The sequence below is a fragment of the Callorhinchus milii genome, unplaced genomic scaffold (genome assembly GCF_018977255.1).
Source record: "Callorhinchus milii isolate IMCB2004 unplaced genomic scaffold, IMCB_Cmil_1.0 Scaffold1, whole genome shotgun sequence".
NCBI classification, from domain to species: Eukaryota; Metazoa; Chordata; class Chondrichthyes; order Chimaeriformes; family Callorhinchidae; genus Callorhinchus; species Callorhinchus milii.
Genome location: NW_024704742.1, coordinates 77,754,144 through 77,777,615, shown reverse-complemented (window position 1 = coordinate 77,777,615; position 23,472 = coordinate 77,754,144). Strand labels below are relative to the sequence as shown.

The following is a 23,472-nucleotide window of genomic DNA, read 5'->3' as shown; positions in this document are numbered from 1 at the left end:
ATTATTGGATGGAGTTCCAAAGAGTGGGTGCAGAGAGGCTGAAAGACAGCTGCTAAAGCCAAGTCAAAAGGTGAATTTTGCTGCTATAATTGTATTAGCTAATAATGTCCAAAATAACCTGTCAATCTCATTACATAAAAATTACCTGTCGACTGCACTGACATTCTGCTGGGTCAAACTAGGATTCATGGCTACGTAAGCAGCACAGGATTTGTATTTCAGTATCAGAATTCTTGAGATTACACAAGTTGAGCCTTGTACTATATTTACACCTAGCTGGTTGAGATGTTCAAATTACCTGCACTAGATAAAGGGGTGATCCTGCAGCTGACAATATTGTGTAACAGCCTTCAATACTGTGCAACATGTTTTCAGATTAATTTAGAACACCTTTAAAAATATGAAACTTGTTTCCTGCGACACTATACTAGAGTAAGCATCCTATTTAACTAGTAAAGTGATCTGTCTCAGGTTGGGCAATCGAGAGTAGGTCTCATCTGCGAAAGAAGGTTTGTATTAGCAAACTGTTGGCAGTGAGCATAAGTGTGCTTGGTTTGTAAATGAGAATCTATCCTGTTTGTCTACATGTATCTTTTTGCCCCTCTAGTTTTCTGTCTTCCTCTTTATTGCTATTTCTCACCCACTACTTCCTCCCCCTCTCCTTCAACTCCCTCTCACATTTACACATAATCATTCCCCTCAGTTTTCTAACTATCTCTCACTCTCTCTGTTCTCCAGATCTCCCATGCTCCACCTTCTCCATGGCATTCACTTGATACTTTGGTTAATTTTAAAAATGTGTACTATTTTTAAAGCTGAGGGAGGCAGTTATTGTAGATCTTTAAGGATTACAATAGTTAAAATACTGGGAGCCGGGTACAATTGTTCACATTAGAGATTCAACAACAAAATACATTTGTATTGCACTTTTCACATCAGGAGAACGTCCCAAAGCACTGGACAGTCAAGAATGCGCATCCGAGCTGGGGGATGGAATCGGGAGGGGTGAAGGTCAGGGAGGGAAGGGGTAGGAGGCTGACCAAGGAGGATTCAGCCAAAGAGTTTGATCGATCAGAAGGGTTTTTGCTTGAGTTCTTTTTGGGTTTCTCTGGAAAGTTCCAGGAAAGATTTTTTGTAATGAGTCTAAATCCTTACAGAATAGGATACAGTTATGTAATCTATACATTTTAACACAATTTTTGTGAAGAGAGAAAAATCTGAAAAATGTGTGTTGGCCTCTACCAAAATGATACATAAATATTCCTATCTTGCAGCCCATGCTGTGATAAATAGATGTACAATTGATTAAACAATAGCAAACTAACAAATGCACGAACATTTCTTGAGCCATCACTTTTGCACAGGAATCAAAATAATTAACAGAACAGGCTAAACAAGTGTAAAGCCATAATTCATACTACATCAGCTTGGATGTAAAAATGAAATCAACTTACTGGTAAAGGCTTGGCTACTCCAATTCTAACTTTGCCTGCTGTTGCACCTTTCAGTGCCTGAACAGCTTCCTCAAGAGCAGCATTCTCTAAGTTGGTGTTGTTTACAAACATGAGTCGATCTCCAGGAAGTAATCGGCCATCTCGTTCCGCTACCCCATCGGGTACCAATGAACGAATCACAATAACGGTCTGTATTGGGTCAACTGGATCCTGTGGTTTAATATAAAATTATATTACTATTAATATAAAATTATATTACCATTAATAGTTCATATCAGTTGTAAAATCTCTTCTGAAAAGATGGACAATCACAAATTGCATTTATACAGCGCCTCAGGGTAGCATCTCATAGCGCTTTAACAATGGTGGAGTTTGATACCAAGCCAGGGAGAAAGGGGACATGACCATAGCCACAGTCAAAGAGGAAAGTCTTCAGATGTCAGAAGATGGGCAAAGAGGGGGCAAGGTGGAGATTAGGCAGACTTCCAGAGTTTCGGGGCATAGTGGATGAAAGCATGGTTGCCAATGATGAAGGGGAGAGATGAGGGACTTGCAGAAGGCCGGAGCCACCTGAATGAAGGGTGCAGGCATTGAAGTGAGGTGCAAGCAGGCCAGAGAGGTAGGGAGTTGCTAGGGCATGAAGTGATTCAGACATTTCAGATGAGACCATTTCATAAACGCTCTAAGACGTTATCCTGCATCGAGGCTGCTATATAAGTGCAAGTTGTTGTTGTTATATTTCCTTTTAGTTTGAACTACAGTGCAGCAATTTAGATCTCATTTTAATTGTTTTTTAAAAAAATAATACAACTCTCATAACCTCTGATGAGCAAAACATGTTGGACACGAATAATCAAATTATATTTACATACCTGGTAGTCAAGAATACTGAACCCAAGACCTGAATTGCCCTTCTCCAATTCTATGTCTTGGATTTCTGCTTCCCACATTGCTAAGTGAGACCCAGGTGCATCTATACCACTCTGTCTTGTATCAATCTCATCTGTATCAGTCTCAGAAGGTACAGTAAGCCCATCTAGATCTACATGCACCTTGAAAAACAATATTTTTTATAAGTTATAATTTGCATTCAATAACAAACAAGATCCATAAAAAGGTTTAAAGAATGCATTGTACAAACTTTCAACTAATAATTGTCTTCCTCATACTTTGAAAGAAACTCAACCTTCACAAAAAAAACTCCTCGAAAACTGCCCTCTTAAGAATTTCACGTCTTGAGTAAGTCAGGTGACTTTAATCATCCTTACATTTGATATCACCCCTTATCACGTTGTTGAGATATCTCAAAGTGTTTATTTACCCCACTCTGCAGTAAATATAAGTTTATTCTGGACATTACTCCAAAACAACACACAATACAATAAAATGGAACAGTTTTGTTGCTCTAAACCACAGGTCAGGACAAAAAGAAACAGGAAGGCTTTTTTTGGTCAGCTGGGTAACTGACACATGCGGAAACCAATCACCATGTTTAACTGTGTCCAAGTCAAACTGAGATTCCATTCCCCCCCCCTTTACACATGGAAATTATATTTATTGGAATGGACTGCGCACTCTCCCTGTAGGGACACATCACGCTTACCTCATTTTGGAAAGTATTATGGCGGAGGTTGCAATAGCCAAGGCTTGGGGACCCCAGTGAGTGCATTGGGTAATGCTGGAGTTTAAGCAGCTGTGTTTTTCCTATTAGAATGATGTCTAACTCATTTGTGCATGGAAGTTAATGAATAAGGAACCATAATCTTCATAAAAATAAAATAAAAAAGGTCAAAATTGTTTCTCCAAAACAGATCACTAACCAGAAGCTGTAGCTACATATTAAAATGGAAGGGAACCAATAATATTGCGAAAAATTAAATTTTACAAGTTGGATATTAACAAACCTTACATTCCATATAGCATCTTATCATGACTTGGAGGCGTGTCAAAAGCTATTCACAGGATATACCGTACAATGGTATGGTGTGACCATGTGTATCTTATGGGTGTAATAATTAGGAACTGTACTATACGTAGGAAGTAATTTTGTGATCTTCTAAAATAAATTCTTTTCTAGAGCAGGTAGTCACATAGATTCAAAGTGGCAAGTACCATTACACAATGCCTCTCTGAAATTCAACTTCTGCCTGTCCAGCTGTCTGCAAGACAGATGCACTGCATGTGTTGCACATGAAAGGGCTTGTGGAATGATTTTTTTCTCCCAGATGAGCCTCTGTAGGTGGGAGCAGAGGGTCTGTCATGTACAAAAACATATGTAACAATACCATCTGTTCCATGTTCCTCATCTGTCCCAGGAATCTTGCAGTTCTCCTGGCATTAGACGGCCACATCAACTTCATTTTGGCTTTATGCATATGCCAAGTGGGATGTTCAATAATATGTATTGCTTCCACATCCACTATTGATGGTGTGCCAAGGTGTTCAATGAAGTGTTCAATTATTCATCAGAACACAGATTCTTATTTGTAATCACTATGTTGGTTGCACCTTTTAAGGAGGGCAAGTCCATTACATTTTAGTCCATAAAACTCAGGAACACTCCTCCTCTATCCATCCGCCTTTCCCCATTTTCAGGTTCTGCCTGTAGAACTTCCTCTTTCACCTTGCCTACGGTCACCTGCCCCCTCCCCTCGGCTTGGAGTTGTGCTCCGCCACTGTCATGTGCTCTGGGACGCCACCCTGCGCAAGGGGCACTATATAAATTCAGCTGTTGTTGTTAAAATGTGACTTTGACTTTCAAACTACAGTTTTATCAGGACGTCACTTCAAAGCTCAATGTAAAGATTCTTTTTTGTGAATGATCCTTCATTGATTTTGTACACTTTCATTGACATAGTGCCACACAGGCAACTGTTTTGATCTAATAAAAGTGATGATTAGTCTGCAGTCTGCGCTACACATTGTTCTTGTGATTGTTACATGTTGGACGTCATATTGTCCAATAAATTGGTAAAGCAGGCTTGACAGGCAGAATAGCTTAAGTTCCTAAGAAGGTGTTCAGGGAATTAAATCACAACAATTAAGATAAAAGGAGATCTATCCCATAAAGGAGCACTCTGAGTCACGCACACACGCACACTTCTAATCTTCCAAAACAATGATTGTCCAGCGCCTTGGGACATCCTCCCAATGTGAAAGGCGCTATACAAATGTAACTTTGTTGTTGTTGTTGAGTCAGAAGGTTGTGGTTCAAGTCCCACATTGAGACTTGGAATCGCTTAGTCTAAGCTAACACTCCAATGCAGTGCTGGGGGTGTGCTGCATCATCAGAGACGACGACCTTCAGGTGAGATGTTAAATTAAAGTCCTGCTGCTGTTCAGGTGGATGTTAAGGATCCCATGGCACTATTCGAAAAGAGAAAGTAATTTCTCCCGGTGTCCTGGCCAACAATCGCCCAAATAAAATTGGTCACTCACTCCATGTCTGTTTGTGGAACATTGTTGTATGCAAACTGGCTGCTGCGTTTCACCTACAAAATACAGTCAATCTATTTTACAGTATATCCTGTGAAGCGCTTTTAAGATGTCTCGACAATGTGATAAGGCGCTATACCAAATGCATGGATTATTATTATACTTCATAAATCATACCAACTTAAAGAGGACAAAGCACCAGGTCCAAATGGACTGAACCTGAGGATACTTAAAGAAGCAAAGGAGGAGACAGCTGAGGCACTATTATACATATTTAAAAACTACATAGAGAAAGGAATGATGCTAGAGAACTGGAGGCTGGCAAATGCAACACCCATTTTATAAAAAAAGAGCTAATTCAGAAAATTACAGGCCAGTTAGATTAACTTCTATGGTGGGAAAAGTATGAGAGTCTATAACAAAGGATGAAATATCTAATCTGAGAAGAATATATTTAAAAGCAGCCAGCCTGGATTTATGAAAGGAAAGTCATGCTTGACGAACCTTATTGAATTTGTGAAGTAACAAATAAAGTCGATATAGGAAATGTGGTGTACATGGATTTCCGGAAGGCCTTCAATACGGTGGCATATAAAAGGCTCTTAAGATTAAAATCAAGACATTGCAGTCGTGGGAGAGGTAATAGAATGGACTGGAAGTTGGTTTGAATATAGAAAATATTAAGTGTAGGAGGGTCGCTTCTCAAGCTAAAGAGATAGAGAAGCGGTGTTCTGCAGGGATTGGTATTAGGATCATGCTCAATACAGATAAGTCAAATTTGATCTGAATTCAAAAATAACATTATACCTGCAAAAGATCTTGGTCGGTATTTGATACCTCTTGGTCATCACTCCAAGGTGGAGGTACAGAGGAAGGAACAAAGTCAAGCACCTGAAAAATAATGACAGCGGAGCACATTAGAAAAATATGTCCAAGTTCTTCCAAATTCTTCACGCAGTTCTCTAAAGTGAAAATGTTAGTTTTGTTTCTTTAAAATGTGCTGAAAGTTGGTATAAACTAGGTATTTGGTTATAATCTTCTAAATTCATTCAGTTCAGGTGATCTTTTATTACTGGAAAAATAAAAGAAGTTTGTAGATATTTCAAATGCATCCAATCTCAATTTTTATTTGGACAATTGGGTATCTGACATTTGCGGAAACTCATCCCCATGCTTAAGAGTATCTGAACCCAACTGAGAATTCCATGCATCCCACCTACACATGGAAATTCCAGAGATAGACTGTTGGAATGGAATGCACACTTTTGACCCGGAGGGACACATCCTGCTTACCTAATTCCCGAAAGTATTAGGTGCAGGTTGGTAAAAGCCAGAGTGTGCGTTGGGTTAATGCAGGAGTCTGATCAGCTAAAATTACCACATAGTCAAGGAGAATTAATATATTGTATAAATGGCCTCACTGCAACGTGTATCCTTTCATTTTGAGGGAGGGAAGGAACTAAAGAATATTTAAAGGGCTCCAGACATTTATCCTGCTAATTTCATATTTCTAATTAAAAATAATTACTGTATATTAATGTTATCCTTTTAATAAATTCAGGCTTCTTCACTTTCTGTTTAATTTCAGTGTCCCATTTACAATTATTAATCTTTATATTTGGTGTAGCACCTTTCACGTTGGGAGAACAGCCCAAAACGCTTCATATGATATACTGTAAAGTACAATGATTGTGTTTTGGTGGGCGAACTCAGCAGCCAATTTGCACAAAGCAATGTCCCACAGACAGCCACATAATTAATGACCAATTTTACTTGAGGAATTATCTAAACTTTAATAACAACATCCTACATTTCTATATTCTTTTAATCACAAAGTGATCCTCACTTCATTTGAAGGAACAAATAGAAAGGAAAGTCCCAATCATATTTTTACAATTTCTGTAATTAATTACATGTTTAGGAAGGAAAGAATTATCTTTTACCAACTGTTAAACACAAAATCCTGGTCTTAATAAATGCATGTCTGTTATAATCTAATCTATTAGTACCACAATAAATTTGCAATAAAAACACGCAAAACTGGTAAAAATAAACGTAAAACGTAATAAAAGTAATGTTAATAGTTAAACTAAGCATCTCTCCAATTAGGAGAACTTGCATAATCACATTTTCAATAATTAATACCACACATATGAAATGAGTTAGAGCTCATGAATACCTCTTCTGCTGACTGAATGGGCTCTTCTGTGAAGCTCATGTTATCTCTATCAGTCTGAAGCACAAGCCGACAGCAGACCATTATGACATTGACTGGCAACTCCTTCAGAATACTGACAACATCCTTGTGATTTTGACCAAGGAGTTGTGTTCCATTCACCTAAAATAAAGTGGAAGTAAATTTTCAAATTAGTTTTTAATTACATTGCACAGCATATTGATTTTTCAGTTGAAATATTGTTTTTCCTACAAATATTTAATTCTAGCCGATACAAGTAATACTACATGAAGAATCCTTCAAGGTTACCAATGTCAGACATTCTGTAAGGGAAAGAGAAAATTCACTCAAATGGATCTCTTGCTGAAAGAAGGATAATTAATAAAATACAAGTTATTTGATCTTATCAGTTTCCCATTTCAAATAAAAAGTTGGACACACTTAAAGATATACTAAGAGATTATCAATTTAGATTATGTTGGTAACGGAAAATCACGTAAAAATGTGAATTGATCCGGAGGATACATTCATTTTCACTAGTCATGATGCAAGAAAAGGTGAAACTCATTTCACTAATCTTGTTTTATTTTGGGTATACGAGCAAAACATTATTCTTGATCATATTTATAAGATTTTTCATATTACGTAATCTGTTTAACTTTAAGAGGCAATGGCACCTTGAGAAACAAGTAATTGGTGTTGTAACGTTCCATCCAAGCTGGCCTCACTGTTAAGTCAGGCATAAAAGTCTACATTCTTGAGTACACCCAGCTTTCAAAATTTACAACAACAATTTGCATTTATATAGCACCCTTCATGCACTGTAGTGTCTCCAAGGATTATATTACATTATAATATATAAAAGCATGGATGAGGGTTTCAGCAGCTTAAGGGAAGAAGCAGTGGTGGAGGTGGGAGAAGGCAGAGGGTGTCATGATATGGAAGTTGAGGGTCAAACAAGATGCCAAGTTTCTGATGAAGGGTCGTAGACCCGAAACGTTGACACACTTTCCTTTCTCCGTAGATGCTGCCTGACCTGCTGCGTTTTCTCAGCTCTTTCTGTTTTTGTTTCAGAATCCAACATCTGCAGAATTTTGTGTTTTGGGCCAAGTTTCTGGATTGTCTCCGTGAGGTGGATTGTGCATCCATGGATGGTGATGTTGCCAGTGCCTGAGGTGTGGAGGCGCTGATGGGAGCCAATCGGGAGGGCCTCATTCTTGTTGACATTCAACTGGAGAAAGTTAGCTCTCATCCAGGACTTGGTGTCTGACAGTCAAGGGTGGAGGCAGAGAAATAGAGTTGGGTGTCATCCGCATACATGTGGAAGCTGACCTCATGTCTGCGGATGATATCACCAAGAGGGAGCATGTAGATATTGAAGAGGAGGGGACCAAGGACAGAGCCCTGAGGAACGCCCCATGAGACGGTGTGGTGGCTGGAGGAAAAGCTGGTTGTGGAGATAAAGTGGAGACAACATGAAAGGTAGGATCTGAACCAGTCAAGGACAGGACCATGAAGGCTGAGGTGAGAGGAGAGGCAGTGATGGAAGATAGAGTGGTCAACAGTGTCAAAGGCAGCAGAGAGTTCAAGGAGACAAGGGACAGAGGGAACCCCGGTCACAGATGGACAGGACGTCCTTTGTCACTTTGACCAAAGCTGTAAGGAAGGAGAATGAATGGCGGAAATGATTTGCGGCAAAGAGTTTGGGGGTTTTGTCACAGAAAGCAAGAGATGGTAATATTGGAGGTCACAAGCCAAATGTGGTAATGATCAAAATCATTGTCAAGACAAGATCAAACCTCCAAACTAATATTTTCTATGACTACAAAATGCAGATAGTTCTACAAATCTGTGAAAAACAGTACCTGCATAAGAAAAAACAGTCTTTCCTGATAAATAGCCAATCATCAGTTAGAGAAAACTAAAAAATAAGATTCCTTGATAGACTTCATCAGTCCGCCATCTGAAAAGACGTTTTTTCATTAATTTGCAAAATAAAAAATATGATTCCCCAATGATCATTCTGTGAGCACTGTCAGATACTACATCAATAGTGTGGGAAAGCAAGCAGTGATCAAGGCCACTTTCTGTTTTTCTTCCTGAGCTATTTTGAGCCAGGTTGTATTCCTTCCTGAAGAACAGGTGCCTGTCCGACATGGGCAGAACACGACAGTTTAGAGCTGGTTTCTAAACACCAGAGTAAAAAACTATAGCTGTACAGCATAGAAGTGACAAAAAAACTTCCTTAGCCATTCTGAAATGTTTGTAATGTGATCAATTATATTTGTTCTTCAAAGAAAAATGGACAATTCTTTAAAGAAAAGTAGCCAACACTACACTTACATTTTGGATTACTATTACATGAAGTACACTTAATGACAAGTTAAGGCACAGAGAGAACAGGATAAGTCAAATTGAAACTTGCCTCCAATAGTTCATCTCCACTGTATATTTTACCGTTAAGTCCCACAGGTCCCTCAGGCAGGATGGAGCGAATATAGTGATGCCCGACTGTGGCTTCCAAACTTATGCCTAGACCACTGCTTTCACTGAACTTTATAACGTGAGTCACCTGAACACAAAAGAACAATTCCAAATCAATCTTAATAGTTGATTTATTCAACAATATTATATTTTTATCCACAGAAAACATAACGAAATATTGAAAAATAATTTATCATTTTATTAACCCATTGTGAACCAGTTTAGCAATATAGTTATGCACGATATCTGAAGTTATCTGAAAGGTGACTGATGTGGGTGCAAAGTACCCAGTCATGTTATACGACTTCTGTAAAGTTTTAATTTATTTGGACGATCAATTCCCAGTTATTTTAAAAAGCACCTTCTGTTGTTAACGTATCCAAACTGCAAACACAGAAAAATCTGGTTAGGGTAGGCGTTATGCAAACCGCCAAAGAAATGTAGGTCCTAGTCAATACAATTTAATGGGTGCAAAAGTTATCTTCAGAAAGGATTCCTTATAGTCTGACAGATTATAATAGTTTGATATCCATTACCAATTTAACAACTAAATCTGTATCATTTATAGTTTACCTACCACAATTTCATAGGTGACTCCTAAATTCTGCTGCCATTTTGTACGTATATTTTCCTCTTCTGATGTACTAAGCTGAAAGCCTGGCAGATGGAAGTAAAGCAATGGTTTAGCGTCTTTGATTCACTGAACACATCCCAATTTATAAAATAATTGTTTGTTGAGAATAAAAAAGGCATTGAAATTCAGTTAATTCATTCCAAGAGCCTAAATTATTTTAAATATTGAAATCTTTTAATGATTGGAATCTAATGTTTTCTAACACAATTCTCATATTTTTGCTGACAAGATTCATTTCCAAATGAGAACAATTCTGTCTTGTTTTAACAGATCAGTATTCACAGCTTTGTTCAAAATAATCACACATGAAATTATTGTGCATCCATTAATGTTGCAAGTTGATTCACCGTATAAGCACTACATTGATTTAGATAAGGAAAATGAGAGGACCAAGAATGCACACAGCCCTGATCATGCAGAGGCAGATAAAGCCATTAGAGGAGACATACTGATGAAGGTAGAAATGAAACCAGAGAAAACACAATCAGAGATGTACCATGGAGGAGAGACAATGGAAAGTGGAAGAGGAAGGACGATTCAACGGTGTCAAAGTGGTGGGTAGAGCAAAAGGACAAGGAGTCACAGTAAGCCTTGGTTATTTATGGCTTAGATCAGGTCTGTCTCAATCCTTTGGGCAGGCAGAAGCCAGCTTGGAAGTACTCCTATGTGGAATGTTGGGAGAGCAAGGAGCGGAACTGGGAGGTGACGAAGCACTGCGGTATCTTGGAGGGGAATGGGCAGGATAGAGATCAGTACTTGGAGATATTCTAGCGTATCATATTCCAGCAATGATTAGTGCAACTGTTTGATATTTGGGTTCATATATGGGTAAGGTTCCTGAGGTACTGATCCAACACTAGTATAAATCAATACCCTCAAGTGAGAAGGGGAGATCAAATTTACCTAAATTTACTTCTAAAAAATACTAATGAATATTTTTAAAAATATTCAAAAAGCAGAAATTCTGTTTACCTCCATCGGGAACCTCATCTTGATCTTCACGATCAGTAACTGGAGTAGCATTGGACACTTTCATGGGTAATGGTATTGGCTCTTCATTAGTATCAGATACTGCTGTAAATAGATCAATAAATTACTTCAGATTAAGCACAAGAATGAAGAAATCAAAAAGGTGACACAGCAGTGGTAGTTTGCACATACAGCGTGCCATGGAATTACAGGAAATGTATAGCTCAGCAACTTTAATAAATCACTAGGCTAAAAAGGTCTTAAATTGTTAAAACTCAATTGTCTTCACTGATGGATTTTGCGAGTTGACAGCAATACTGAATACTTAATCTGTGAAGTATTTTAATAAATAATAATAATAATCCTTGCATTTGATATAGCGCTTTTCACGTCGGGAGGACGTCCCAAAGCGCTTCACAGAACACACACTGTAAAGTGAATTGACTGTATATTTGTGGGCGAACGCGGCAGCCAATTGCGCACAGCAATGTCCCACAAACAGTCGTAGATTGAAAATGACCAATTTATTATTGTTTTGGGTTTTGGAGGGATTATTATTATGCGTGTGGAGTAAGGAAACTTCCCCAAGGTTTCACCCTCTGCCTGGAATTGAACTCAGGTCTCTCGCTTCTAAAGCGAGCGCTCTAACCACTGAGCTACAGGACTCCACTTTGAGAGATTTCGAAGATGTGATAAGGCGTTATATCAAATGCAAGGATTATTATTATTGGTAGGGACTAGGTGGAGGAAAGAGAGAAGAAAACCTACATAACTAGTACAAACATCTTCTTATCCATCAATCACTGCCATTTGACACCTACAGTCTCAATTTTAGTACATTAACACTGATATGTTGTTGTTGTTGTTGTTGATATGTTCATGTCATATTTAATTGCCTAAATTTAACACTTGTACTTGAGTCAAACAACAGTACAGGACCCCTAGCTTGAAAGAAGGTTCACGAGTCATACAGAACCCATAAATAATACTCCAATTGCCAGCAAATATGTCAATTTCAGTGCATTCTTGTTTGAGAAGTTTAAAAAATTCACAATTATACAAAACTCATTTTGAATAGAAACATTTTAATTTTACATGTCTTTTCATTTCTTTGCCCGCCCTCTTTATTCAATATGATTTCTTCATATTACCCATATTTTATATAGTCATCATGATTTGGAGTATTGAGAAGTGATTGAAAAAATTAGAGTCATAGAGCCTGCATAGGAAAACACAGGAAGCAACTGGGACTCTCAGTGTACCTGGAGCTGGTCCATCACCAATTTTAAGTTCATTTTCATCCTTCTCAGATTTTGCACTTTCTTTATCCTCAGACTGTGCTATAGCTTCTGGTTTGAGTCTTCTTCGCATCAGGATGAGATACACCCTTTGACCTGTATGACGCAAAACTTCCACTGCTTGCTGGTTAGTGAAACCCTGAATGTTTGTCCCATCCACCTAGTGGAAAAAAATATATTAATGGCAAAAATGACCCCAAACCAGGATTAAAAGTCTATCTAAATGATACTTTTAAAGATAAAATGAGCTTGGTAGATAAGGTTTTGCAAACCAGAGTAGGATTCAGCTTTGAGTATTGTAACGGACTCTGAAAACTGGGTGTGTGGAAGGCAGCTACAGTGGGCCTTTGGGTTGTACTAGAGAGAGGGTAAAACTGGTGCCACATCAAGGGGGTGTCCAAGCTACCAGCAAGCTCTCTTTGTGGCTTCAGGAAGGAATACTGTCCCAGACAGACCAGGGAACAAAGAGGCCTAAGCTCAAACATTCAAGCTCTTAATTCTACCTTATGTTTTCTTTCACACTATCTCAGGAAAATGTGAATTTTCATTAACGCCCTTTCTGACTATCTACTATAACTGTCCTTTCTACCCACATCCGTGCCATGACCTGCTCTGCCTTCCCCCACTTGCGCAACATCACCCGACTCTGCCACTGCCTTACCCCTCAGGCCGCCGAAACCCTCATCCACGCATTCATCACATCCAGGCTTGACTACGCCAACTCCCTGCTTGTCAGCCTTCCAAATCTTCCCTCCATAAGCTGCGGATCATCCAGAATTTTGCAGCTTGTGTCCTCTCCCCCACCAGGCTCCACGACACTGTCACCGCCCACCCCCGTCGCCTTGCTCCACTGGCTCCTCATCCAACAGATAAGAGTTCAAAATCCTCAACCTCGCCTTCAAGGCCCTCCACAGCCTTGCCCCTCCCTACCTCTGTGACCTGCTGACGCTATATCAACCTATCCAGTCCCTCTGTTCAGCAGGCTCTGGCCTGCTTCACGTCCCCCACCCGGCCAGCCCGACCATGGTCGGCTGGGCCTCCAGCCTTTCTGCCCCCATCTTATGGAACTCCATCCCACATTCCCTTCACCTCACTCCCTTGCATCCTTCAAGGTGCATCTCAAAACCCTCCTCTTCAGCCACCCTCCTACCCTCCACGATCCCGACCACCAGCTCGGGTCCAAATCCCTGACTATGCAGCGTCTTGGGATGTCCTCCCGATGTGAAAGGCTCTATACAAGTGTAATTTGTATTGTATAACATTCCCTGTTCTGCTCAGCTCCCTGACTGACTCAACACAATGGGAGCTGCATCGGGGTAATCAGTGAAGCACAAAAGCAGTATTGAGCAACATAAAAAAATATTCTTACACAGATATACAGTACTGTGATACCTTGATCACCCGCCAATAACAATTATCTGCTGAAGGCCCCTCCATTATGAATCATAATCAAGATTCCACTGCAGTCCTTGTTTCAATTTTAGATTTGTATTTGGAGACAGAAGAATATTAAAATTCTACTTACTGCTATAATCTGGTCACCAACATGTATTCGACCATCCTGCTCAACTGCACTTCTTTGGGTAATGCTTTTCACAAAGATACCAGAAGGCTCTGGAAGGACAAACACATACGTGGAAATACAGTGTATATGTATATAAAATTCTATTCCTATCCATGTTTAAATAGCAGTAATTACACATCGGTATTCATTTCTTACAGAATCTGACTTCATTTGTAGGACACATAAAAAAATCTATTCCAGGCTGATTTGTCAAGAAATCCTTTCTTTACTAGACTCTAGGATCCTTTTATGAAATTCTACATGCGTATTCCACTCGACACAGACAGGGAAATTTATATGGAAATTTCACTCACGTGAAACAAACAGATTTTGACAAGGTAATAAATCTATGGATTTTTTTTTTGGGGGGGGGCAGCTGGGTGTCTGACACATGTGGAACCAATCACCATGCTTAAGATTATCCAAAATGTGCTGAGATTTCCATGCATCCCACCTACAAATGGAAATTCCAGAGATATATTATTGGAATGGAATGTGCACTCTCTCCCTGGAGGAACGCATCCTGCTTACCTAATTCTGAAAAGTATTAGGCTCAGGTTGGCAAGACCCCAGAGTATACATTGGGGTACTGCTGGAGTCTAACCAGCTAAAAGGGCATAACTTGCCATTGATATTGCTGTCTGGCAAGCTTTCCTGCTGCTTGTCCAGCTTGAACCACCCTACCCATTAGGGCTTTGGTTTACCAGGAGCTAAGTGGGATTACTCATGCCCCCAATGACTGGTCTGCCCTTCCAGATCCTGCCGATGAGCCAGGCTGCTGTGCTGCAGTGCCCTAGAATACTGTGGACATGCCTGGCTCAGGACCCGGACTACTGAGACTGCCACAGAGGGTTGGCTCAATTCTGTCATTCTGTTGCCAGGCATGTCACCTTGGAGCCAGTTCAGCTCAAAAAAGACCCCACTTACCACCCACTCCCCAACCCCGCCCACTACTCAGGAGGATAGTCACTGGTTGGTCGTTTGACATCCGACAAGCATGGTGTGCGCCCACACTGGGTGGATGGGTGGATGGCACATGCAAGAAACTCCCTGCAAGCTTTTTGGTGGGCAACGCATCTCAGCAATAAATGCATGAAGAGCATTGCCACCATATTCCTGTCTGCAGCTTGGGTAGAAGTTCCTTCCCATTGAGCGATGGTTCCATCAATTACATGAATACTTTTATCCAACAAGATGTCTAACAAGACGTTTAATGAACTTTTATTTTCTTGCGTCAAAACTTGAAAACAGACTCCCACCATTTCCTCATTACATACATATATGTGGGCAGATATTTCATCCACAAAATATATAGGCAGTCTCACCACTTTACAGTTTATCCTGTAAAGCGCTTTGAGGCATCTCAACAACGTGATAAGGCTCGATATCAAATACAAGAATTATTATAAGAAAACATTTAATATTTCATATACTACCTAAATTTTTGTCTCCAACATAACCAGCAATGGTTATGCCCAGTCCATGTGTATCTTTTGTAAGTTGCACATCAAATGTTTCACCATCAAACTCTTGGGAACCAATTGGTTCAGGCTAGTAAAACAAACAGAATTTATATTTTAATTAAAAGAGAAACAAATGATAACTGTTCTAACAATAAGATGTTACACGTTATTATGGTGGGCGGAACCCACGATTACACCGCTGTGTATGGACCACTTTTATTTACTATCTGAATGAAAGTACATAAGCAATTCTAAATTAATGGTCTATTTTCAGTTTTCCTTTTCTCCATTCTAGGCCTTTCCCAAACCTTGCACCGCTCCACAATACAGGCTGAGAGACAACCTGCTCCTAGGTCTCTGCTACGATCACTGGAGATAGCTACTTAAAGAGGTGCTTGCTAAGGGTCCAAAACAAGCAGCTTTCTTAATATTTCTGTGGGGAACTGTCTGATCTCTACTCGGCATCTTCCTTGAAAGCACGGCTGATATCAGGAATCCACATTTAGTTAAATGCAGAATTTAGTAAATCTGTAAATAAGCATCCAATCTATCCTCAAGTAGGTCAAGTATTTCAAAATAATTTTAAATTCTATTAACCCTTTGTTCACGATGCTGTGCAGAACACTATGGCAGTGCCAACAATTTCCTAAATAAGTCATTTACAGAGGTAAATGTTTTATTACAGATACAGGCTGCCCCCATTATAGCATCATGGTTTGGAGTGTATTCGTGCAGATGCTGATCAAAGAGAAGTCAAACTTGCCTCTTCTGCTACAGGAGGCACGGAAGGTACAGCGGGGACTGTTTGAGGAACTGCTGCCAAGGACTCTTCCATAGCACCTCTAGCAATGACTAATTTCACCCGGTTTCCGCACTGCCGCAAGACCTGAGCTACTTGCTCACTGCCCATTCCATGCAGGTCTGTGTCACCTATCTTCAGAATATGATCTCCACTTTGAAGTCGTCCATCCTTCAGACAAACAGTACAAGATTGTGAATATTTGATGAAAGCATACTGTATTAAAGGATCAACACTCAATGAAAAACACTACATATGTCTTTCTTTACAAATTTAACACAATAGAATACATCTTGAAAAACTGTATCACCATTAAAATGAAAATCTCCCTGAAAACTGTAAAAAAAGGATAGGCAAGTAAGAAAATTCTAAAAACAAATCAATTTGAATATTTCATGACTGATTTCAAATCCTATTGTTTTTTCCAAGACCACCAAATGTCTGTGTTATTCAACTTCCCTTCATTTAGGAGAACATAGTTCTGCTTCATTAGAAAATTCTACTCATCAAACACTATGCCAAACAGGATGGCATTATCAAATTAGAATTGGGTGAATATTTCCTGGCAGTTATTAGATATTTTTTGTAATTTAAATGTCATAAACAACAGGAACAATACTGAGAGAATAAAAGGGCATTTTAGTCAGAATCACAATCATTTGTGCAACAAATTTAGATCACATTTAAAACTAAAATGTAATCATTTTCAGCACTTACCTAATGTGTGCACATGGCAATTAACAAAAAGGCCTTATAATAAAAAAAAGCCATAGGATATAATCTACATCCATTTGTGGCACTAACTGTAGCTCATCTATGGAATATGAACAGTATCCCACAAGTCATATTCAAGCTTTATTTGTTAAACAAAAGACAAAATACTGCAGATGCTGGAAACCTGAAATAAAAACAGAAGTCAATAGGAATACTCAGCAGGTCATGCATTACAAAAAGGCTTTAAAATGAAAAGCCATTACAAAGGTTGTCAACCTGAAACGTTAATTCACTTTCCTCTTTCTCTAGATGCTGCCTGACCTGCTGAGGTTCCCAGTGGTTTCTGTTATTATTTCAGATTTGCAGCATCTGTAGCATTTTGCCTTTTGTTTATTGTTTAATTCACTGCCACTTCTCTTCCAGGAATGCCTATCTTGAAGAAGTTCTGCTCTTTTCTTTGACATGACTTTTGTTTTTCCCTTTTATCCTATTCACCTTTATTTGTTAATTCATTAGTGCGTAGATAATGCAGGTGACTAAGAAGCTATCTATTTTAATGTTGTGCTGAAAGTTTATCAGAATTATATTCCTTGAGTTGGTTTTGTTCTTCTAAAAATGTATTAAGTCTTAAAATGTTTGATAATGCAGCATTAATGTATATTTGGTAGAATTGTGCAGTTTATTCTTTTTCAAATTCTCATCAATAGATATAAAGAGTTGACAAGATAGAACAAATGTATTCCATGAAAAGTAAAATAAATAATATGCATTTTTCTTACGAGGTCAGCGACTCCGGCAGGTAAAATGGTTTTAACAACAACACCAGTTGTTCTTCCACCGACAATTCCAAATCCCAAACCAGATCCATCGTTCACTAGCTCAATGCTTTCAACATGCTGCCAGTGGACCTTTTGGGGATAAATGTACTCAAATGAATAATCCAAGGTTTTTGATTTAAAGAAAGTTTTTGCCTATTGTACCTTTGAGCATCCTTTTGATCATCAAGAAGTGCTCCCTCAATGTTGATTGGTAAAGGCACCATCTAGTCAAACTCAGCCCTACAGACCTGAAAGCTCTTAGATTTAATCTCAAATCTGAGTTAGCTAATCACAGCAGAGCATCAGAAATAGTACAACAGGCCTCAATGGCAACACAGAAAAGTCAACCTTTTTTCTGCAGTTACCCAGTGACCTCTGCATGAAAGTGCACATGTCCTGTAGCTCAGTGGTTAGAGCATTCACCTCGCAAATGGGAGACCTGGGTTTGATTCCCAGCAGGGCAAAATGTTGGGCAAGTTTCCTTACTCCACACGTCTGTTTACTTAGCAGTAAGTAGGAACCTGGCTGTTAGTCGATTGGTGGATAGCTTTTCTGGGGGTAATAATTCCTCAAAAAAAAATTGGTCACTTCAATCCACGACTGTTTGTGGGACACTGCTGTATGCAATTGGTTGCTGCATTTCGCCCACAAAATACAGTCAATTCACTTAACAGTGTATTCTGTGAAGCGCTTTTTTTGACGTCTTGCAGACATGATAACGCGCTATATCAAATGCAAGGATTATTATTATATTATTATGTCTAGATACGGGATAAGAAAAGGTTCATGTCTGCTTCTGATTCCCTCAATGGCTGAAGAGCACTCTATCTCTAAGGTCAAACATAAATGGCCACTGGGCAAGAGTTGGTGCCTTTAAGAGGGAAAATAAAAACATCTGGATTTACTCAGGTTTCAAAGCATGTACTTACTGTAGAAGAATGAACAGAAAGTGTGCTAGCATCTGATGGTGTACGTGAGACCATTGGACTATTTAGATGTGGAATAGATCCTCTGGCAATCACCAACTGAACATTGTCAGTGGCATTCTGCAAGATGACAATAGCCTGTTGATGTGTGACAGTCTGGTCAAGGGGCTGTCTATTGATAGCTAGAATCTGGTCCGCCTCCCTTAGTTTGTCATCTCTATAAACAGTGAGCAAAGAAACCTAACATGAACTTCAGCACAAATTCCAGTACCACTCAATTAAAACAGAACGATCTACAACATTGGGTGTTAGCCTGACTCAGTTAGAAGTACTCTCACATTTTTGTCAGAAGGTTGTGGGTTCAAACCTCACGTTGAATTTTACTCAAGGCGTACACTCCAATACAGTGCTGCGAGAGCATTAGATTGTTGAAGGTGCCTTCAGATGAGACATTATAAACCAAGCTCCTATCTGCCTGTGCAGATGAAGAACCCTCTGGCTCATAGGTAAGGATGTTACCAACTAAGCCAGGTCAGTAAATACAGTGGAGCTTTGTTTGGGTTCTTAAAAAATCCTCACCCACATTATACAGAGGTGCAATAGCAGGTTTGACTTTGCATGCCCAAAGGCCAACTCCATAGCCAGTTCCTGTGCGAATAGAAAAAAATGACCAACCTCCAGATTATTGGGTCACTGACTGTGTCAATTTCTGTATGCTGCACATGCGCAAAGCAAAGAAGAATCTCTGCCCCCAGGGACTGATCTACTCATCTACACAGGGGGACAAATTTGAATGGCTGAAAGTTGCAGAGCAATTCAGTTCGGCACAATGCTAGCTCCCAATGAATAGATCAAGGATAGATGAAAAGCTAACAAGAGAGGTCTAAAAGAAATAGAAAGGCTGAGACAAGAGGAGTCAGATTTGCAAGCAGATTCCTAACCAAAGTCAAAGCCAGTGGAATAAATCCTCAAAACTGCATGGAATTTTAAATTAATTAAAGCAAGGCCAGAGGGAAGTAAAGCACTTAAGGAGAACAGAAATTTAACAAATTCAACACTCTTTTCCTATGAATTTACCAATTGTAAATTATTCAGTCATAAATCATTCACAAATCCAAAAGAAAATTCAAATAGCCCTTTTTATGGACAACAAATCGATTTGTTAATATTTTAGTTAAATTTTATTAGTTTGTTCCTAAAAGATTGAAAGCTAAATTGTAACAGAAACTGTTTCACCACCGCAAGTATTTTATTAAAATCAAAAAAATGACAACATCAGTGAGGAGTTCTTCCCGCTACTCCTGGCATCAAGATGGTTTTAAGCTGCCATTTAGCTAACATCCTATCACTGATATATGCCAATTTGCAAATATTTATACTGGCATATGGTCCTACAGGTGGTAAAGCCTCCAGTATTTTGCACAAATGTCATTCTTCGTGTGTGAGCCTACACAGCTAATACGAGCAGGATATTTGACTCTTGGACTTTCACAGAAGTACCTAATTCTGTCTGCTGCCAAAGGCCACTTCCAGCAATCAGAAATACATTTTTTCACACGAGCCCAGAGGCATGGTGGCCAATTTTAGCAACGCAGCCAAGATTGAGTAGTTCAGCACAGATTGAGCTGGAGACGTTCCTGATTGCTATGGGTCAGTTTCACGCTAATCAGCAGATTTGCCTACTAAGGGAATGTGAAGGGGGAAGACGATTTTGTAATAGGCCTTGATTTCAACGAGAGGAATTTTCAGAGAAGCAATAACAACAACAAGATTACATTTGTATAGCGCCTTTCACATTGGGAGGACGTCCCAAGGCGCTGGACAGAGTACAGCATTTCAGACCCGAGCTGGGTTTGGGAGGGGGGGAAGGGAGGGGAAGGGTGGTGGCCGATGGCATGGTCGAAGAGGAAGGTCTTGAGGCAGAACTTGAAGGAGGCTAAGGAGGGGGCGAGGCGGAGTGACTGGGGGATGGAATTCCGGAGGTTGGGGGCAGAGTGGCTGAAGGCTCTCCCGCCAATGGTGGGGCGGGTGGGTTGGGGGACGTGGAGCAGACCAGAGCCGGCTGAGCGGAGGGAACAGGTGGGTTGGTAGAGGGTTAGGAGGTCACAGAGATAGGGTGGGGCGAGGCCATGGAGGGCTTTGTATGTGAAGACCAGGATCTTGAACTGGATCCTCTGAAGGATAGAGAGGCAGTGGAGTCGGGCAAGAGTGGGGGAGTTTGGTGCGGGAGAGGACACGGGCTGCAGAGTTCTGGATTATCTGCAGCCTGTGGAGGGAGGAGTTGGGAAGGTCGACAAGCAGGGCGTTTGCATAGTTGAGCCTGGAGGTGATGAAGGTATGAACAGAGTTTCAGTGGTCTGAGGGGTGAGATAATGGCGGAGTCGGGCGATGTTAAGGAGGTGAGGGAAGGCAGAGTGGGTCATGGCTTGAATGTGGGGGTGAAAAGACAGTTGAGGGTCGAACAAGACCCCTAGGTTCCTGACTGTCTTGGTGAGTGGAAATGTGCAACCATGGAGGGTGATGTTGCCAGAGCCTGAGGTGCTGAGGCGCTGGCGTGAGTCAATCAGGAGGGCCTCAGTCTTGTTCACATTCAACTGTCGGAAATTTGCCCTCATATAGGACTTGATGCCCGACAGACAGTCTGTCAGGACAGCAGTGGTCCTGGAGTTGAGGGTAGAGTCAGAAAGATAGAGTTGGGTGTCATTTGCATACATGTCGAAGTTGACCCCATGTCTGCGGATGATGTCACCAAGGGGGAGCATATAGATATTAAAGAGGATAGGGCCATGGACAGAGCACTGGGGGACACCAGATGTGACAGTGCGGGGGCTGGAAGAGAAACCGTTAGAAGAAACAAAGTGGAGATAGTGAGAGATAGGAAGCGAACCAGGCAAGGGCAGATCTGTGAAGATTGAGTAAAGCGGAGAGGCGGTGTATGAGGAAGGAACGGTAGACAGTGTCGAAGGCGGCAGAGAGGTCGAGGAGGACAAGGAGGCAGAGGGAGCCCTGATCACAGATGTTCAGTATGTCATTAGTGACTTTGACCAGGGCTGTTTCCGTGCTGTGGGCAGTGCGGAAGCCGGATTGGAGGGGTTCAAAGAGCGAATGGCGAGTGAGGAAGGAGCGGAGCAGGGATGCGATGCCTCGTTCCAGGACCTTGGAGAGGAATGGGAGTTTAGAGATGGGGCGGTAGCTGGAGAGGAGGGATGGATCCAGGGAAGGTTTTTTCAAGTTGGGGGTGATGATGGTTGTTTTTAGGGGGGTGGGAACTGAACCGCTGGACAGGGAGAGGTTGATGACATCGGACAGGAGGGGGGCCAGAAGTTGGAGCTGGGAGACGAGGAGAGAGGTTGGGATGGGATCGAGGGAGCAGGTGGTGGGTTTGAGTTTGCGGACAGTCGTGGTGAGGGAGGAGGGAGAGATAGGGTCGAAGGAGTAAAGGACGGGATGGGTGGGGGGTGGGTCATGAGGGAGAGGTGATGTGGGGGTGGCTGTGGACAGGGCTGAGGTGGCTGAATGTATCCCCTCGATTTTAGAAGATTCAATAACTTTAGTGCTGTCAAACAGTGAAGCCATCAAAAATGATTGAATTTGCAAGACAAAGAAAATTACTCTTCAACGAACTGAAGAACTCTAGATTTCCATTGTCTCATTGAAAACCATAGAAGAAATCAAGATTTGGTGATTCAATCTTTGAGGGAGGAATAAAGATGACGTGTATTGTACGCAACCTAAAATTTAAGAATGAGAGATATTATCATCAACAGTGCGCAAAGATTAAACAGCTGGAAGTCACTGAAGGCTATAATGAATGTATTCTTACCTTGCTGCCACACTGCCCTCTTGGATTTCCTGAACAAAGATCCCTAACTCTCCTTTATTTTCACTCTTTAGTCCTACTACCCTGAAACCTAAACCACCACATGCAGGTTTCATGAGATCTATGTATTCAATAGGACGACCCTGATGAGACAGAAGATACCACAGTCATCCCTGATGGTACATAAAAACACATTGTATAGTTAAAAAATACTTAAAGGCCATACTCAGTTTGCTTTTTAAAAAAAAAATGTTTTCATTTATACCAGTCCTTTCAACCGGTCCACAAGTTATTTTAGTCAACTGGGTGTTTACATGCGGAAACCCATCACCATGCTTAAAAGTATTCAAACCTGCGAGTTCCACATACGTATGCCACCTACACATAGAATTTCCCTGAGTCTAGAATGAAATCTGTACTTTCTCCCTGGAAGAATGTATCCTGCTTACCCAATTCTATAAAGTAGCAGGCACAGGTTGTCCAGGGGCCAAGCCCTGAGCTCCAGATTGTAGGATGGAATATTGCCAGAGATTAACCAGCTAAAGCCACATAGCTTGCCATTGAGAGCAGTTTCTGGCAAACTTCTTTCGGCTTGTCCAGCTTGGACCACCCTATCCAGGCTTTGGCTTACAAGGTTAACAGGAGCAGAGAGCGAAGAATCCCAGTGACTGGTCTGCTCCTCCAAGTCCTGATGATGAGCGAGAATAGCTGGCCTATCATCAACAGTGCCTTGAAGTAAATGTCCGGTCTGTCTCAGGACTTGGGACAACTAAGACCATCACAAAGAATTGACTTGATTACAAAATTTGAAGAGATTACAAAACATCTAGCACAAATGTATTGAACTGGGGTTACTCTTTCAATTCCATTTAAAATCATATCCACCTGTATAAGGTACCCTCTGAGTCATTGTCTCTC

General features: G+C 40.6%; 1 protein-coding gene across 6 annotated transcripts in view; it reads right to left on the bottom strand.

The window, feature by feature from the left end:
- LOC103177699 (multiple PDZ domain protein) overlaps window positions 1-23,472 on the bottom strand; it is a 107,710-nt gene that overhangs the window by 68,205 nt on the left and 16,033 nt on the right. For 5 of the 6 annotated variants that reach the window (XM_042332387.1, XM_042332397.1, XM_042332406.1 and 2 more), the window contains exons 5-18: window positions 22,558-22,697; window positions 18,738-18,951; window positions 17,770-17,898; window positions 16,241-16,447; window positions 15,451-15,565; window positions 13,976-14,064; window positions 12,415-12,610; window positions 11,156-11,257; window positions 10,127-10,206; window positions 9,491-9,637; window positions 7,069-7,227; window positions 5,697-5,780; window positions 2,327-2,506; window positions 1,455-1,664 (exon numbers count right to left, since the gene is read on the bottom strand). In XM_042332387.1, coding sequence (XP_042188321.1) covers window positions 1,455-1,664; window positions 2,327-2,506; window positions 5,697-5,780; window positions 7,069-7,227; window positions 9,491-9,637; window positions 10,127-10,206; window positions 11,156-11,257; window positions 12,415-12,610; window positions 13,976-14,064; window positions 15,451-15,565; window positions 16,241-16,447; window positions 17,770-17,898; window positions 18,738-18,951; window positions 22,558-22,697 — 2,052 coding nt within the window. The remainder of the gene's footprint in view (window positions 1-1,454; window positions 1,665-2,326; window positions 2,507-5,696; window positions 5,781-7,068; window positions 7,228-9,490; window positions 9,638-10,126; window positions 10,207-11,155; window positions 11,258-12,414; window positions 12,611-13,975; window positions 14,065-15,450; window positions 15,566-16,240; window positions 16,448-17,769; window positions 17,899-18,737; window positions 18,952-22,557; window positions 22,698-23,472) is intronic. The other variant, XM_042332394.1, reaches the window with a different exon arrangement.